At 38.7% G+C, this 18567-nt stretch overlaps 1 protein-coding gene across 2 annotated transcripts; it reads right to left on the bottom strand.

The window, feature by feature from the left end:
- Positions 1-2735: 2735 nt before the first annotated feature.
- LOC122997533 (guanine nucleotide-binding protein G(I)/G(S)/G(O) subunit gamma-4) lies at positions 2736-18439 on the bottom strand. Of its 2 annotated transcripts, none has more exons than XM_044373727.1 (3): positions 17989-18439; positions 16509-16614; positions 2736-4905 (listed from the first exon to the last, which is right to left on the bottom strand). In XM_044373727.1, the coding sequence occupies exons 2-3, from the start codon at positions 16605-16607 to the stop codon at positions 4777-4779; spliced, it is 228 nt and encodes a 75-aa protein (XP_044229662.1). In that variant the 5' UTR covers positions 16608-16614; positions 17989-18439; the 3' UTR covers positions 2736-4776. The 2 variants fall into 2 exon arrangements, with proteins under 2 accessions (XP_044229662.1, XP_044229663.1); XM_044373728.1 differs by lacking the exon at positions 17989-18439 and adding an exon at positions 17815-17823.
- Positions 18440-18567: the final 128 nt, after the last annotated feature.

Here is an 18567-nt window from a genome sequence, read left to right as displayed (position 1 = left end):
TATCCCCTCCAGCTAATTTGCAGAACATATAAAAATACTACTATTAATAAAATCAATAAATAAAAAATATAATAATTTGTGTTTTTTCCTTTAAAAAACTCAATTATTTGGTTAGAAATTCTTAAAATGGCTTCTACTCCTACATTATTAAAAATCCAGAACATAAGAATCTACAAATATTTTCCATTTCAAAAGTTTAAGTGCTGGACATAAGATGTTCCTACTTTACTGAAAAGTCCATTCTCAGTAAATGAGGCTTCAAGTTTTCACATCACACTTTTGTAAATTGAATATTGGACCAGGATTGGCTCCAAACCAGTTGTGATATCACAAATCCTGCTGGAAGGGAACACGCCTTAAACTCAGATTTTCAATTAGCACAGAGAAACCTTCCACTTTCAGTAGCTGAACGTGTGAACTTCTAGTGTCAAAGTGATGTAACAATGAGCAAAACACATTTTTGAGTGGAGGGAGACTTTAAGAAAAAGTTGCAATACAACAATATAGTTAGAGAGTATAAATCTATTTTACCTCTTCCTAGTATAATTTTGAATAACCCAGCGTACATTTTAGTGCTTGACATGTCTTCATGAAAAATAGAACACCAGGCAGTTTCATTTCCCACTAAAACCACATTAAACAGAATAATATAGTAAGCAGAGTAAACAGTTTATAACGTGTCCTTAGAAGTAAATTGAAACACTAAAACACTGATAAGACTACAAACAGCATCGCTGAGGTGGACCTTCTCATGCTTATCACATAAAGTCAGTTTTGTTGCTTTTTTTGCCTCTGTCCATGTTGTGAATTAATAATGAAGCGATAAAAACCTTCTACACAAAGTAGAAAATGAACATGAATCATTTCATCTTTCTAAAACCCAGGTGACATGTTGTAGCTTTAAGATTACAACATAACTTTATTAAACATGCTACTGTGTGCTGCACATTAATCATTTAAATGGAATCTATTGTGCATGGAGAGGGATGTTTGAGGAGGATTTCTTCCGACTCTGAGCACCAGTGGTTCTCTTGGAGATGGGAGAGTGGGCCGTGCAAACATAAGCGACTGCTTCCATACTTGTAAACATTTCATTTGCATTAATTTTAATGGACTTTCATTGATACATAAATGTAATTTTGAAGATCTTACCACCCCTTACAGGAAAAAATAATACTGTAATAGGAGACACAGGCATGCAATGTTCTGTATTTGTTATAAGTAGAAATCATTGAGGAACAGCTGCAAAACAGCATGCTGTGAATGCAGATAAATAATCTTATCAGAAATTATTACTATTCTCATGTATTTTGTGCACACTTTGGGGGCTCACTGCTCAATTTGGAAAATCACTCTAGCACAGATTCTTGGTATTAGATAACCTACTGCCCTAGGGATAATTACTTTCCTGTGCATTATATAATTCTTCTTGGAGTCATATTCATAGATATACTCATTACAATGATTTAGTTCTCTCTCTGCAACACATTATTCATTTGAAAGGAAAAGGCTATTCATAGCATGTTCAGGGTTTCTTGAAAAACATCTCTACTGCTGATATCCAGTCCTCGCCTATCCCAGTTTGTTGTTTATGTTCTCAACTCTGATTTAGCTTATTTATATGTTGAAACCTATTTATGCTCTACTGACACTACTCCAACCCATATGTCTGCATTTTTTTTCCCGCTTTTTCTCTTTTGCTTCGCAGAGTTCAAAACACTCTGCACTCGCTGCACTTTTCTTTGGATCTATATAGATTTCTTTTTATCCTATCAGGTGTCAGTTGAGCGCTGCGAGTGCGTACTACATGATACTAAGAGCTGCTTCTTTAAATTTCTAATTTTAGTTTGTGGTGTCTAAAACTCATACATTTCTCTACGGTATCTGACATTTTTCTCCAGTTAAAAGCTTTTCCCCTTATCCGAATTGAGAGTCTAAGGACAGAGGATGTTGCAAAGCCCTCAGGGACAAATATGTGATTTTGAGTTATATAAATTAAATTGACTTAACTTGAAATGAATGTACATAATAATCCACATGAAAACTGTGCGGAGGATTAAACCTCCTGCTTCTCTTCAATTACATCCTGTTCTTTGGGGTTGGTATGGAAAAATCAATAGGTGATTCTTGCATTTGCCTTATTGGTGCCAGTAAGTGTCTGTGCCATTTGGTACAATCAGTTTTGGTACAATCAGAACTTTGTGTTTTCCTATTGTGAATATTATAGCAACCCATCAAATTGATTACCTTGTATACCCAAACTTATTTGGCCAAAAAACTCAAAGATCTATGATCATCAGACCTTGAAAGTGCAATGAAATAGTGTCTGAAAGGTATTTAAAACTAAACCAATATCAGCCAAACTTGAAGAAAGTAGTATTTTCATTCTACTCTAATGCATGCATGGATGGACACATGAAATAGCTTCAACACAAAATTTGAATATCGACGTCGGCTGGCTTTTTTTCAATGCCTATCGACAGTGTAGAAGGCAAACTGGCTGCAGCTGAATTGAATCAGAATCCTTTAATATAAAAAAAATGCCACAACACATGAACAGTGCATCCAGATGGCCTGTGGTTCAGTTCAGCCACAGGAGGTCTCCATCACACACCAGAATATAATGTTCCTCTACGATTTGCAGTGGCCTTTTTATGTTATCAGTGTGATCACACAGACTGTATCTCAAAATGTCAGTGCGAGACACAAGGCAGAAATATTGAAGACACAGCACATTTGGGTTGCCGTTTTCCTTTAATTCATTTTATCCATCAAAAGGATTTACAAAGCCTGCTAATTAAATGCTATTTTTTTCTCCAAAACGATTATACCATTCATGAATACAGCTGCACATTGTCGACATATCCGAACTCCAATGAGATTATCATGTGCAGAGTAGCACCCAGAAAGTCAATGAAGAGGCAATATTTCATATCATAATAGTTCTCTCTGTTATAGATAAAGAAATAAATCCATGCAATATTCATCTCTAGCCGTTATATTTCTTGTTTCAGATTTGGCACCATCCTTAAGATGAGGTCAGTGAGAGCGCCCTGAGGTCAGTCTCAGGTTTTCAGAAAGGAAATGAAGACAATTATTATCCTGAAAACAGTTTGAGAAGAGTCCAATAGTTTGTGTTTGTGACAGTCCAGTGTCAGAGTTTGATTCCTAATGCGATGGCTATTCAAGTACCAAGAGGAAATTACTTTTAATTTTACAGAAATTATGATGCAAAAAGCCTGAACCACCGAAGGGATCATAATATGTAAACCGACCCTTATCATTATTTTTAAAAAATACTCAGATAGTATCAATAATTGCATGATTTATAAATGTTTTTTTTTTCCTAAGTATCATACAAGCTTAGTAGCACTACACGTCATGTAGCTGTCAGTGCTGTGCAACAAATATTCAATTATACTACTGATAATAACAATATTAATAACGATCATAACAATTCATCGTAAAAATTAGCAAATGCTATTTAACTACCATGTAAAGGAAATGTTTCGACAGTGTGCTTTTTCTTCCAAAACAAACAAAAACAAAACAAAAAAAAAGTCTGTGGAACCACAGTGTGAAGATTACACCGCTCACACAGAAATTGGCACTGAAACATACTGTACACTCTAAAAGACTGACAGTCCCTTGGAAACAGAGGAGGCCGTCAAAAAGGAGCAGAGAAACATGCAGGCCTAGGGTTTGGCATTAATGTCAAAGGCCTTGCCATTCACTCTAGGACAGGCAAAAAGGAAGGAAAGGAAACATGCCCAGAAAACAAATGAGAATGTTAAGGAAATAAGAAGAGAAGATATCCTGCAATTTGTTAAAATATTCCAGTCGGGGGGCTGCAGGATTAACGGATAGTGTCTCTGATTTGAAGTGTACATGGACAGTAAATCAAACAGAACAGCAAAGGTAGGATGCGTTAGAGTGGGCTTGGAAAGGAGACAGCAGATTCATAAATAATTTTTGACTTAAGGGTTGTTTGCACAGTGATAACCCTGAAGAACTCATCTCGCTGTTGAAACATTAGCTCTGCACCCTTCAATAAATAGAGTCTATTTATTTATTTGCAACAGAACTGATTTGCAGCCGTCTCCTTCTTATTACGAGTGCGGATTGCACACCCTGAAATAATTTACTATGTGAGATAAGGTTGCTGTTTCCGGCTGTAATCCGAATCTGAGTGTTCGCACTACTGAAATGAGCGGGTTAATTGTGGGTGACACTGGAGGCAAATTGAAATAGAAACTAGTGAGGGAAGTATCAAATTTTAGTGGTGCTTTCAGTAAGTGTTGCTACAAATAGTCAAACCTGTACACTGAAAGCTATATAAAACTAACTCAAATTATGTTCAAGCTAATACAAAGATTAATGTTTTTTATTCAGATAAAGGGAAGGGGAATAAATGTTTAAAAAACTTGAAGACACTGGGCAAATTTCTGTTTCCTGAGGCATGTTAAGATCTAGCACAATAAAAGAAAAGAAAATGAAAAAAACATCTCTCATCTCATTAAGCACTGAGCAAGGCTGTTCTCTAATAACAAAGCAATAACAAACCTATTTAACAAGACATGATACGCTCACTGGGCTGCCAGTTTGGTAGCTGACTCCCCCATAACCTTCAGCCACCAGGACAGAGCTGACCAACAACAGAGTGTCCACCTGGCAAAACTCAACTCAACGCCTACAGCCAGTAGCTTCAGGTGTGGTGAAGACAGAAGAAGCCAGGCAACGCCATGCCTGCACCTGTACAGCTCTACCGGCAGGTCATCAGAGGATGGTGCAGAAGAACTTCTTCTCCCGGAAAGGGTTCTCGGAGGCGGGGACGGGCACGATGAGAGGGTCCTCGCGTATGTGAGCGTCGCAGTACGCCATCAAGTCTGCAGCTGCTTTGGATACCTGAAATGTTGAGACAAGGGAGAAGGAACACACAAAAGGTGATCAGACTTTTCGTTGACTATTACAAAATAACAAAAAGTTCAAATGTATGTCGAAACACAGACTAACAGATGCCACGTTTGCCTAAATCCTTCTCTTTATCAATGGGTTATCAATCCCAACATCTCAACAAATATAGGATGGATTGTTATGAAACGTTGTACAAACATTCATGGTCCCCAGACGATGAATCCTAATGACTTTGGTGACCACCTGACCTTTCCTGTAGAGCAACTCTGAGGTTAACATTTGGGTTTTTTTACTGACATTTCTCCATAACTACTGTATTGGATGGTTTGCCATAAAATTTAGAGCTGACATTTGGTTTCCCAGAGCATGAATTGTAATAACTTTTCACCCAGCATCAACATGAGGTCAACATTTTAATTTGTCCCATACTTTAGTTTGTGAACAAACACTTTTCCAGTGCACCATTATTCACCAAACATTCTCAGCTATCTTGCCTTGATCAGGATGGTGTCTGATGTTGTTTATATTCAGTCCATCAATTTGTAATGTGACTTAAAAGTACTAAACATGTAAAGGAAGTGTATCCAATTACATAATTAATGTCTCTACCTTATACTAAGAAAGTGTTTTAATGAAAGACTAAATTAGATTTTGAGAAAATGCTCCTTAAGATTTACATTTACATTTATTTTGGATTTACAGATGGGTTGCTTTAAGCCCAAGAGGGTTTAAGGAGGAACTAAACTTCAAAGCGAGACAATGTAACTTTTGAAATAAGAAATAACATAATCTTCATTTTACAAATGAATAGTTGAATTTGTAAGTACTAAATCCAACCTTTGCTCAATCCAATACAGCTGCAACAGCCTTACTTGGTCTGGTATGACGGCTAATGTCAAACTTTAGATATTTTGCTGTGTAACTGACATTACTGAGTCCTCACTGACTATGACTCTTCTCTAATTGTGCTACAGTTGTTTTAGCATTACATTATCCCGTCATTACCACTCATGTTCAGCAAAGGTTACATAGCTTCACTTTAAAGCCTTTTATGTAGAGTCCACTGGATTATTTTTGTTCCGAAAAATGTGCAAATTTCTTGAGAACAATATGAATTTAAGTTAATGGAGGGATGTGTTAAAGCCAACTGTACTTGGAGCCAACTGACTTGGAAATTATGTTTATCCACAAGTACTTAGAGATGGAAGATAACTGAATATAAAAATTAGGTAAAAAAAAAAAAATATATATATATATAGAATTTGCTGTTTTGCTTCAATACAATTTGTTTGTAATGTGTAACGTGTTTAAGTAAATATTGTATTAATGAGTAAATATTGTATTTTGTAAAAATCAGTTCTAACAAGATGATAGGGATGTTGTTTTGTATACTTGGTGATGATTATCCATCAATAAGTCACATGAATAATGGATTGACTATATATAAGGAAACCAGAAACAACTCCAGACAGCACCCTGCTGAAAGCAAAATGGCTGAAAGTCTTCAGTGAATAATGAATGGTACAGTGAAGAAGAATTGCGCAATACAGTTTAAATTTGATGGCTGGCGTTGAAGCTCATGCAACTCGCTGTGTCCCGCAGTCTCAAAGTTACAAAATGTTTGTGGGAGCTAAACATGCACCAGATGAGACTTGTCCAAAACCAGGGTGCTGTTTTATTATAATGCATATTGTCTGTGTTTGTCAGTGCCTGTGGCGGCTACACTGATGCCTGTTACCTCCGCCTCCGGCAATAGGAAGACACAGCTCATGGAGATGAGTGACAGGTTGTTGAGGCGGGACTTTGACCAGCTGAAGGAGACGACGGTGGGAGTAACAACACATCTCCTCCCTCAAGGTGAAAAGTTGCATATTGTTGTTTTCAAAGTCAAACAGTGACTATAAATCTGACAGAGCACTCAGACTGTATGTGAATGTAGGTTTCCACTCGGGGGCTGAGTGGGAGGTTACGGGAGGGAAGGCCACAAATGGAGAGCAGAGGAGCAGCTGCATCATAGGGACGATGAGGGCTCAGGGATCTGCATGGAGGACACAGCCATCTGATCTCCTGCCTGCCATTTCACCTCACCCACTGCTGCTCTCACATGAGAGTACAACGCACAAAATCCATCACACTGGCTATCTGTATTAGTCTTAAACATGGATGATTATTTTTACTGTCTCACAGCATAAAATGATAATATGTCTAAAAAATTGTGGATCCATAGCAGGTGCTGAGATTTCTAGATTTTATAGGGATGATATAGTCACTTTTTAATCAACTTTCCATGTCAAAATATGCAGCAATTTAACAAGAAATACCAGAAAATCCATTTACTTACTAATTGTAACTTTAACAGTTAACTCAATGATTTTTCAACCTAGAGTTCCCCAGACAAAAATGTGGTATCACAAGATGATTAAAAATAATAAGAAGAAAATCATTTCTGTTACATAAAATTCTGCTGATTTTTTCTGACTTTTCAGTTTTTGGCTTTATTCTTGTGAAATACTGGATACTTTCACCTGTCTAAAAATCCTTCAAATGAAAGAATCTGAGAAGGAGAAATCACTCTGGTGTTGAACTTTTCACAGTTCTTGTCCACACTGAGGCTGTAACCTGTGATGAGAGGTCACAGAGAGACATAGTTTAATTTCACGGGGTCACAGGCCAGAAAGGTTGGGAGCCGCTGAGCTACCTCATGCTGTACCAATAAGTTTGAAAAACCAAAACCTGCACATACTTTTGACCAATCCTACACTTCCTATCAGATAAATCTTTTTCTGATATATCAATGCTTCACAGAAAATAGATCACAATATCCTCTGCTGTTTCACTTGTACATTTAAATATACATTTTTCATCCTGTTCCCTCTTTTGGAAACACCAAAGTGGAACTTAAAAAACCAGAGAGGAACCAACAATGAAACAAATTTAATTCACAAACCATGAAAATGACAAAGCTGTATTATCCTGCATAGCAGGCCCAGATTAGCACAGTGTGGTGCCCTAGGGTGACCACACTTGAAGTGCCCCCCTCCTCCCACTAAACATGTAAAAAAGTGAAATTTACCATGTTTATAAAGACCATAGAATAATATGAACACACATACTACAGAAAAATGTAAGAGACAACCAAAACACCTGAAACCATAGATATACATGGGCCTATAAACACCAAACTATTCCTTACACTGATGCTCAAATCTGAATGCAACTCACATCCCAATTCAATACATCATGCTAAATATCATTATCTCCATCATAAATGGCCTGAATGAGAACCACAACTGCAAAACCATTACAGATTATGTCTAAAAAGTCATTACACACATATAACAAATAAGGAAAGCTTAATAACGACTGTTGCAAGCAATCATTTCAACAGCTGAGTGATCACAGAGCGCCAGGTGAGGTGATGTGAAAGCATAAGGAACAGCACATAGAGACAATGTATTGCGATGCGTACGCCATTAGAAATGATGGCTGTTTTGTTGTTCTGCTGTTTCCAGAAACAGAAATTAAAGGAACGAAGACAGAATAGTGATTTGATTTTCATTTCAAAGTCCACACACGAAAAGGCATTTTTCATTTTCCTGCTCAGAAATGGCAGATGCAACATTTATGAAGGACTTGATTTTCTTTCTCACCTTTGTAAAACAGAAAATAAAATATTCAACTCATGTATGCACCGTAGCACTCAGGAATACGAAGGTGTACTTATTCCACACAGGAGGGTGGATTAGTAAAATGGTCTTTGAACATACAGTATTTTCTATCAGCAGTGAGTGAACTACTGTTATTACTGAATTAAACAGCGTCTCTCTACACACCTCTGTGGTGCTGAAAGATGCAAAGCAGCAGCTACTTTTCAACTGTTTTCTTATTCTTATTATTCATATTCTTATTAATATGAATAATGATAAATAAAATCTAAATTAAGTGCTTTATAAATATTGCATCTGCCGTTTCTGACCGCAAAACCTATTTAGGCCTACATTTTTCATTTTTTTCACATTGGTGCCCCCCAGCACGACAAATTGTCTGGTGCCCCACGGGCACTCGCCTGATGCAATATATGGATAATCTAGCCCAGCCGCATGGTTACCTCTCTGCATGATCCTGTTGGCTCTCTGCTCTAACTAGCTACTTTCTTCTACTCATGCATCTTTATTATTTATGTAAGCTACACACCACCCGCGCTGTAGATCTGTTTTTCCAATTCTCTAGTGGCTGAGAAAGTCGATAAGTCATTGAAATACACCTCTCACTCATATTACAGAAAACAGAGGTGACATTTTCTTTGCTAAATTTGACAAGAGCTGACTTCTCAGTATTGTAGCAACTCCGAACACTGCTGGAAAAAATCAATATAGCAAAGAAATGTCAAATTATCAGCGGATCTGTTTACATGCACACCACTGATATGAATATTTGGGATAATATCATGACTCATGTAAACACCTAATCTGATGCAGGAGACTCATTAATTCAGAAGAGATAACATGCCTTAAATGGTTTATTATTTTAGGTGAATATTTGTATTTGTTTAACACTTCCTCTCTTTAAATGGCCTAATTCAGCCACTAAACACAGTATCCAAGCCCACACAAAGCTGGAATATCAACAAAGCCTTTAACTGCAATGCAAGTAAACAGCTTAATTATTCTCATAATCAAAGTAAATGTAATAATTATATTATTGCGCAACTGTAGCCAAGGTTTTCTGCTGAGAACAAGAGCCCCACAGGACAAAAAGTGGTATTGCACTGTGTATGTCATTAGGCCCAGACTGGCTGTAATTACACTGCAGCCCCATGATGGAAGGAGAGTCCTTCTAATTAGCACAGATCACATTCCTTTGGATGATTGAGCAATTAATGAGAATGTGGTGATCCTTCAATCAGCAGCCCAGAGACTACTCTTGTCACTGATACACACTCTCCCTTGTCAGATCCCTTAATTAAATTTAAAGGATCGCCAGACGTGGCCAACTGTCTGTTTTCTCCTCTTTCTCTGTACTTTTCTCTGCTTTCATTTGCAGCCACTTTATACTTCGGCGGCTCTTTGTTCGGGGCTGTTAATGAAGAACTACTTAGATCTTCACATCTGATGTGCCAAGTGGTCATTAAAGCACAAACAGCTGCCTACCTATCAATCATCCAAGATATAATAATGCAGCTGTGAAATGATGCTACAACTAAAGCTGCTCATGTTTTTTTCTCCCATCTGAGGAGTTATTTTTTCACCTTTGAATTTGCAAAAATCTTATATAGATACCTGAAATATATTTGTAACTGCCTAAGGTCTAATGTAGCCTTTTGTCTTAATCAGTGCAAACTTTTTTCATCCTTAAAGGTGCAGTGTGTAGAATTTAGTGGCATCTAGTGGAATGGACTTGGCAGAAATGGAATATAATATTCACAAGTATATTTTAATGACTGTAAAATTGCCTGAAAATAAGAATTGTTGTATTTTCGTTACCTTACAATGAGCCCTTTGTATCTACAGAGGGGGTGGATCCTCTTCCACGGAGCCCGCCATGTTTCCACAGTAGCCCAGAATGGACAAACCAAACACGGGCTCTAGAGAGGGGCCTTCTGCAACCTCACCACTAGATGCCACTAAATTCTACGCACTGGGCCTTTTAAAGCATTCTAGTGTTCAAGTATTCAGGTATTTCTATGAACGTTATTATTTATTTCTATGAACGTTATTATTAGAAATGTGAGCGCTAATACAAAGAGCATAATTATATGTGAACCCTGTGCTTCTTGTGCCAAATATTTCATAGAAATGTCATCATGGTGTGGTGAAAACCAAACTTTAGTCATGTAATGTTTTACTTAAACCCAAGAATGATACGTTCTTTTGGTCTGATGAAATCCTTTAAAGACCCTTTGAAAAAACTTAAATCTCAAGTTGAGAAACGAGTCTGTTTGTCCCCCTGAGAAACCCCCCCCCCTCCACCAAAGCTGGTAAATACAGTTTTGTTACTTACAAGTTTAACGTTTGATGGTATAAAAGGTTTTCACTACAGAGCAAAGACGCACCACTTTGCAACCAAATGAGGCCGCAGAGGTCAATTATTTAGAGAGCTTAAACTTTGTGTAGAAGCCAGTGAAAGGTCTTTCAGATACAGATCAGCTGTGACAGTTAAGATTCATTTACATTCAAGTCTGATCTGCCTTCATCCATAAGATGCAAAGGTGACAGTAAAACGGACAAGTTGAATCTATTCAGACACCTTGAGAACTGAACACTTCTCGGCTCATTTAAGGTGACACCTGAACATAATTTTACATGTTGTTTGGCTTAAAAGACAAACTGGAGATGCAATGATGTGAAAACATAATATCTGGTGCACAAAAACATTTTTTGTGCTGCTGTCCTGTTGGCACCATCATGTGAATCCATTAGAGAACTGGCTGTAAGCCTGAAACTGTCCGATGTCCAAATAAGACCAACTGATAAAACAAAGCCGACCCGAAGAAGTAAGGAGTGAATGTCACCTCAATATTAAATGTGGACGTTGTCAAAATTCCAAAATGTTTCTTTGCTGCATTCATATCATATCAATGAGTTTTCCGACTTAAGAGAGTTTGTGCATTAAAGGTAGAGTTAGTCATTCTGGAGAAAGATTGTTGATATTTGAACTAAACACACAAACGAATACACCCCTCCCTTCATGCTCTTTCAGAAGCTCCGCCCCCAAATTCATGGATGCGCATTGCCAAGGCAACGACCCATAGAGAAATATGGCGGAATCCAGAGCGATGGGTCAGCTGTAGAGTCACTTCTGCTCCTCTCACACTGTATCACGAGCGGAAAAAAATTTTCGTCTCATGTGAGCACAACAGTCCATCCACACTCTCCAGCTCTCTGCGGCCTCCCCACTTCTCACTTGACCTGCGTTCAGCATCTCTATCCACGGAAGCAGCCGTCTGTCAGTTGCAGCTCCTGGGGAGCTGAGAGGACAACGGCCGGACAAACTGCCTTCACCAGGCTGACTGACAGCAGAAATTTACTGAACCAAAATAATTTACATGTCAGCTCCAGGGGAAGAAATCGACAGTGTTTGTATTTATTGATATATTGATATAGTAAATAAGTTGAAAACACATATACAGCGGGATATTGGTGTAATTTAAATGGCTGCTTGCTCAGATTGCGCTTCACTAAACGTGACAGAAATAGACTCTGAGCATAAAAAAACGCGGGGGGTCTCCGTGTGACATCACTTGAACGTGTCTCAGATTCGGTGCGCACACACCAAACGGACAGCTAGCAGACTGTGAGGAGACAGTCACTGAATTTGACAAAAAGTGTACTGGTTTAGAATCGCGGATTGTACCTTTAAGCCAGAATGGTTACCTATGTTGCTAGTTTTGCAGTCAAACCAAATAAATGGACACTGAGCCTACAAGTGACACCATATATAAACAAAGTGTACAGCCCCTATTTAATTAGCCAAATGAAGTCAAGTTAATTTTTTTCATATAGCCAAAAATCACAAATCTGTCTCAAAGCAACATAGGGACTCTATTACAGTTACAGTTTATACTGGATTTCCTTTAGATGTGCAGTAACAGGGATGGTGGTTTTCTCTGGTTTGCAGCTGTAAGAAATATCTGACTCACAATCAGAGGCATTGTGCCCATTCAACTAGGGCACACATGCCCTCTAAAATATTTGAGATTGTACAGTTTTAAAAACTGTTAAATTCTGTTTTCACTATAAGTGTTTCAATTAGTTTTAATACAAAACTCACTTTTCTGTATGTTTAAATTTGTATTTAACTCTACTCTCTCCTTAGAGCTTCAGAATTTAAAGTGAATTTCTCAGTGAATTTAACTATAACCTACAAGTAATTAACATTAGTGTTAGCTTGTTGTCCTTTGCTATTATTTGTAGCTAAATTATTCTTTTTGTCGAAACAAATCTGAAATACATCCAACAAAACAGAGGATGGACATAAGGAGAATTTTTACAAAGAGTCAAGAGCTAAGTAGTGTAACACTAAGTCAAAACAGCAGCTGCATGTTTGTGAGTTTTTGTTATGTACTGTAACATTGAACAATCAATGGTGCTGGCTAGCTAACCAGCTAATGTTACCCCTCAGTTTAAAGCCTTTTCACTAACATTTTCATGTGCAATATTGATATTAAATGCAATATAGTGTTAATAAGTGTCATTCAGTTTTAGTTGTAATTAGTTACTGACTACTGTTTGGTCACAAATATAGAAGTCAAAGCAGATAATTACCAGTAACAACTTGGTTTGTTGTGAACATTAACATATGCATAGTGTTTGCCCCCTCAGAAAAATGGATTGCATGACGCCCCTGCTCACAATTACAACTATCAGGCTGATGTGAACAGTGTTCTCCCACTTTGCTGCTCATAATTACAGTCTGAAAGATATGACAGTGCCATTATAGCCCTTGTCTTTATTCAAACACTGCAGGAGCATCCTGGTGTCCTAGGGAGTTTAAGACACTGCCCATGTAATCCCAATGTCCCTGGTTCGAGTGATTTTAGTTGCATACAGCGCCCCGACACCACAGAGATAAATTACATTCTTCCAATTGTGTTGAAACAGACAAAAACGATCAGATTCATCTAAAACATTGAAAACGTGACTTTTGCCCAACAGAAGAACTCAAACAAAACAGCACCAACATAAAAATGTCACAGACTATTATTATCAAGATTTGATTTGAACTCAATTTGCTGCTTTGAGTTGTACAAAGATGGAGATTCAAGCTTTTTGTCCATTGATAGATTACAACAAAATATTGTGTTTTTAAAGCTGGTTGCAATATTGTTTGTTTTGTATTTGTGGTCATTTCATATTTCTCTTAAAATTACGTTTCTGTATCCACAAAGGCTATCATAAAAGTACTGCATTTTGTAAAAAATATTTTAAATAATGTTGTTTTGTATGCTTAGGATCTATGGTGATCTATGAGTCACATAACGGATTGATGGACCCTCACTGGCCTGATGAAGACAAGCCAAAACGATGGAGAGTTACATATGGTGTGCAATGTGTTTTCATTTTGACAGACTTGCACTGAAGCTCACACTTGATGATGTGTCTGCAACTTTAGTGTGTGTCCTCAAAGTGAGAAATGATTTAGAAACTCAAAACAAATTGAGGTATTTTGGGCCAGTTTTGTTCTCATAGAGCTCTGAGTTGAAGGAAAGTGAACAAACTGGGGGTCAGTCTTGTCTGGGAAACAGTCAAAAAAAAATAAAAATAAAATAAAATAATAACTGAAACATCTTGATTGATACAGTCATTGATGGTTACAAGTTTGTCAAACCCAACTTGGTTACTTCTAATGTAAAAAAAATATGTAAATATCTCAAACAGAATAACAAATAAATGAAAACAAGACATTGAGCCAAAAAGTCAGCTGTTGGGTTAAGTCATCAAACAACTTCTAAACCCTGATTACAAGTCCGGAATAATCACTTGTTTTTTAAGCAGCGAGGGTTTTTCCTTGTAAGCAGCCTTTGTTGTGCTGAGTAGGGATGATGTTGTGTGGCAAGCTTCCAGCCCCGGCTACATATAATGCTGAGCGAACAGCCTCGGGGCTGTGGGGCAATCACTCCCCGAGCGCATGAGTAGCATACCGAATGAGATGATGACACGACCTCTTAAGTTGCACAAGAAGTTGTTCATGAAAACTGTTAAGAAGAGCTGCTCCAGAAGCACATTAATGAAAAATATTGTGGTGAAACATGATGCAGTACAAACAATGGCCTCTAGAAATGGATCTAATATTGACTGATGGAGGTCAGAGGATGGAAGCAATATAGAAATCTCTATTTACTGTAACAGCATTGTGACATTTTACCTCAATGATCTCAACCATAAAAAGCATATAGGGCTCAAAAGTCAATATTTAACCAGGTGTTGTTTGATGAGACCGCACTCTTTATCACTACTCTTCACAATAACAGCCTGGTGGATCTGCAGGAGGAGATGTATATCAGGAAGACAATTATTATTTAAGTGAACACTGGCTAATAATTGATCAACTTATCTTTGAACTTGCGACATCAAGCTCACAAGCCTTCAAAGACAAAAATCGAATGAGAGGAATACTGATGTCAGAAGTGGTCAACAGTGACTGTAGCCCACCATGCCTCGGGGTTCATCCCACATAGGGGATACTTGGGACTCCCAGCCGTGCACAGTAGATACACACTAACAGTTAGGGGCTTTCAAGGTGAACTGAGGCGTCTGAGGTTTCATGTGATGCTTGTCAGAGGATGTTTGTCCTGAACTAAGCTGAGGAGCTTTGATTTTAAAGTCAGTTGCAGTTTTCTGTTGGATTAAGTTTACTCCAAATGTTGTAGTTTACAGAACAGAGAATCCATTGAAGATAAAAACGAGATGATGGTGATTGCTTCTGTATCAGTGCATCCAATACATGAGTTAATGCATTTGTAATGCACTGAACCTCCAAAATAAAATGGTGTTTTGACACCAGCACACGTAGCTTCTCACAGGGGAGGCGATTGCCAAAAAAACAAACAAACCCTGACTTAATCTTCTTTTTAAGAAGCGAAGACATTCTCCCTGATGAAAGGTAAAAGGCTGGCAATATTCTACATTTTCTCATTGTCAACAAATCTCATGAAAAGACCACAACCCTCAATGTCTTAGTCCAATTCTTAATACTTACTCTGTTGGAGACACAGTCCCAAGCCAAATGGATCCCACTGAGTGTAACTCAACCTAAACAGGTCACACATTTATAATTTCACTTTAAAACAAGGCTCAGTAGTTTTCCAAAACATCTGGGCACTGTAGTTTTTAGCAAACATTACTCAAACAGGATTAAAAGGTGTTTTAGTGAGGGACTAATTTCAGCTGCGGATTAATACACATTTGGCGCTGTATTGAGTATTTACAGTAGCATGTATAGGTGTATGTGGGGTTCAATCAAAATGTTCAAGGTAATAAAGGAACATGTCATCCAGTGCAACAGGGACAAGGATGGCAGACTAGCATAGACAGGAGGAGGCATCGACAGGAAATAGTATCAGTGTTTCTAGCAGTTAAGTAAAATAAATCATTATTTTCCTTTTTTATGTGTGAATATTATGCCTTGACAGCCAAGTGTGCTTGTGTTGCCAACTGTAGAAAGCAGAGACATATTTTTTGTTTTGTTCAGTTGGAAAATGAACAAAAATTAAATATGTACTAGAAGCTTGAAGACTGTCAGTCATGAAAAGAAAGCTATTGTACTGCTCTAAACACTCTGCCACAGTGTGTCTATATCAGTGGCGGCTATATACACACAGATTTTTACCCTGTAGGTATCACATTCATGTAAAGACCCATTTTACCCCAATGTAGACATGATACAGCTGATAACATTTAGGACTCATGTTTGGCTTTTACAGTGATAATCATTCATCTAATGAGTCGTTCATTTTGTTCTAAACCAACCAGCAAAGCTTGCAGTTGAGTTTACCTTCACGTGCACATAATTCACATCCTGCATATTCAGAAATAATGAAACACACATAGAAATATTTGCTCACAAACACACAGGTGCACTAAAAAGCTCTGTACCTTTATCCTATCCATACAGGCCTCCATCTTCAGCTGCTCCACAGCTTTCCTGGCTTGGGAGATGCTGGCCGTGCTGTTGTTGGCGATACCGTCCTTCATGGTGCTCCTGTGATGCCAAACAGAGGCACAAGGGGGGACACATAGAGTCAATGAACAGCACATTAAATCCAGAAAGCAGCAGCAGCCCCCCTGGCGATGTCTCTGCCCCCCTTGAAGCAGCCATTCTCTGCCACAACCTCTTTTTTTTTCATTTTAAAAAGGACCCATTTTGTCTGGGGGAATCTGTTTTACAGCAGCCAAGCTCCATTTTATCTGAAGAAAGAGCTTTAAAGCCGGCAGCTGGACGGCGCTTTGTCATCTTTCAATCAGCACTCATGCATGATTATTCTTCTTTTCTTTTTTTTTTTTGGTCAAGTTATTCTTTACAATAACAGGAGTGATTGTTGAGATGAGCATTAAAGCACACACAAACACACCTCCTTGGAGCTCAAGTGTTTTGCTTAAGGGCACTTCAGCAGACATTTTGGGAGTTTATGTTGCCTCATTTCTGATTTATCAGTTTTTGGACCCCTCAAAGGGGATCAAACCTGCATCTTTACTTCCTCTGCCCCAGAATCATCAGACTGGAGGACCATCCTCACCTTCATCTACTCAACTTTCTCCACAATGTGCATCACTGCACCTGCACTGCATTTTCATCTGCTCCACTGCTGCAACCAGCCTGGATGTAAATCTATCTAATGACTAAACCTTGCTCTCATTTCAGGCCCCCTGACCCCCCTCACTGCTCCTGAAGTGTCCCAGTTTGGCAGCCACAAGCAGAAAGACACCTGAACACAGATGTGTTTTATAATCATGTGCATGAAAATATGAAGCATTTCACTGAGGTGGGTGCAGTTGAATCAATTCACACTCACTGAGGGGATTTTTTTTTGCATCGATTTGTTTATTTATTTCATTTTCATCGCACCAAGCCGAATTTAACTAAATATAAATTGATATTACGAGCCAGATGTTTTGTAAAAAAGGGGGGATGCAGACGGTGAATTCATTTTTTTCTCAATCCCACCCTTCGTGCATGCTCTAAAGCCAATTTATTGCTTTTAATCACAGCCTCGTAGGAAGCTATCAGGCCTTTTCCATTTAGGTTTCCCCTCGATTCGTCCACTCTGAGGCTCACACGGCTGTTTTGGGGGATGTAACAGTGTCTGTGCCGTTTCATCCAAATGTAACGATGCTAATTGTTGATGCAGATCTGTCAAACATGGGCGACTCTTCTAAAGGGGATTAAATTGTGGACACACACCGTGCGAGCTGCGGCCCTGGTTAGAGCAGAAAACAGCAAACCACACACATCAGGAAAAACAAACAAACAAACAAATGCTTTTGCATGAAGGGATAATTTCAAAAATATATCTTGAGGTTTCGCTGCATTGCTCGGCTATGTGCAGATTAATGTAGGCTACAGCCGCCGACCTACCTGCAATGTGCCAATGGTTTTCCAATTTGGAGAATTCCGGGTTGACTCCACCCAACACACACACACAGAAAAAAAAGAGGATCAGTCAAATATCAAATGATAAGAGGAAATCCCAGCCTCGTTTCGGTCTGGACTGAACCCGAGGAGGTGAATCCTGCCGTTTTAATTTCGCCTCGGCGGCTCTCTCAGTGTGAGTCGTGCGTATTCCGTGTAGGAAGATGAGATCCAAGCGGCGAGGTCTTGGTGAGCACCACGGCTGGACTTGGAGAGATGTTACGCATGCAGCAGGGGGGGAAACCTCTGTATGACGATCAGATTCAGGCTGTGGGGCAGGGAGCAGTCGATCAGTGGACCAGGAGCTGCAGCAGGCAACAGACGGCGTGTGCCTCTACTGTACAAACTGGCCCTAAACGCACCGAGGCTGCCCAATAGTCGAATTGAGATCTGCTGTTTTTCTAATTTGCTTTATTGCTGCAGAAGACACCAGAGATCTGCAGGCTTCCCCTTTTCATTTTTACATCAGCTTTGACATCACTGGGTCCCCCCCACCCCTACCCCATAGTAACTGATGGGCCTCAT

Source organism: Thunnus albacares, chromosome 14 (genome assembly GCF_914725855.1).
Source record: "Thunnus albacares chromosome 14, fThuAlb1.1, whole genome shotgun sequence".
NCBI lineage: Eukaryota > Metazoa > Chordata > Actinopteri > Scombriformes > Scombridae > Thunnus > Thunnus albacares.
The sequence above is the reverse complement of the archived record's forward strand: the minus strand, read 5'-3'. Positions and strand labels throughout refer to the sequence as shown.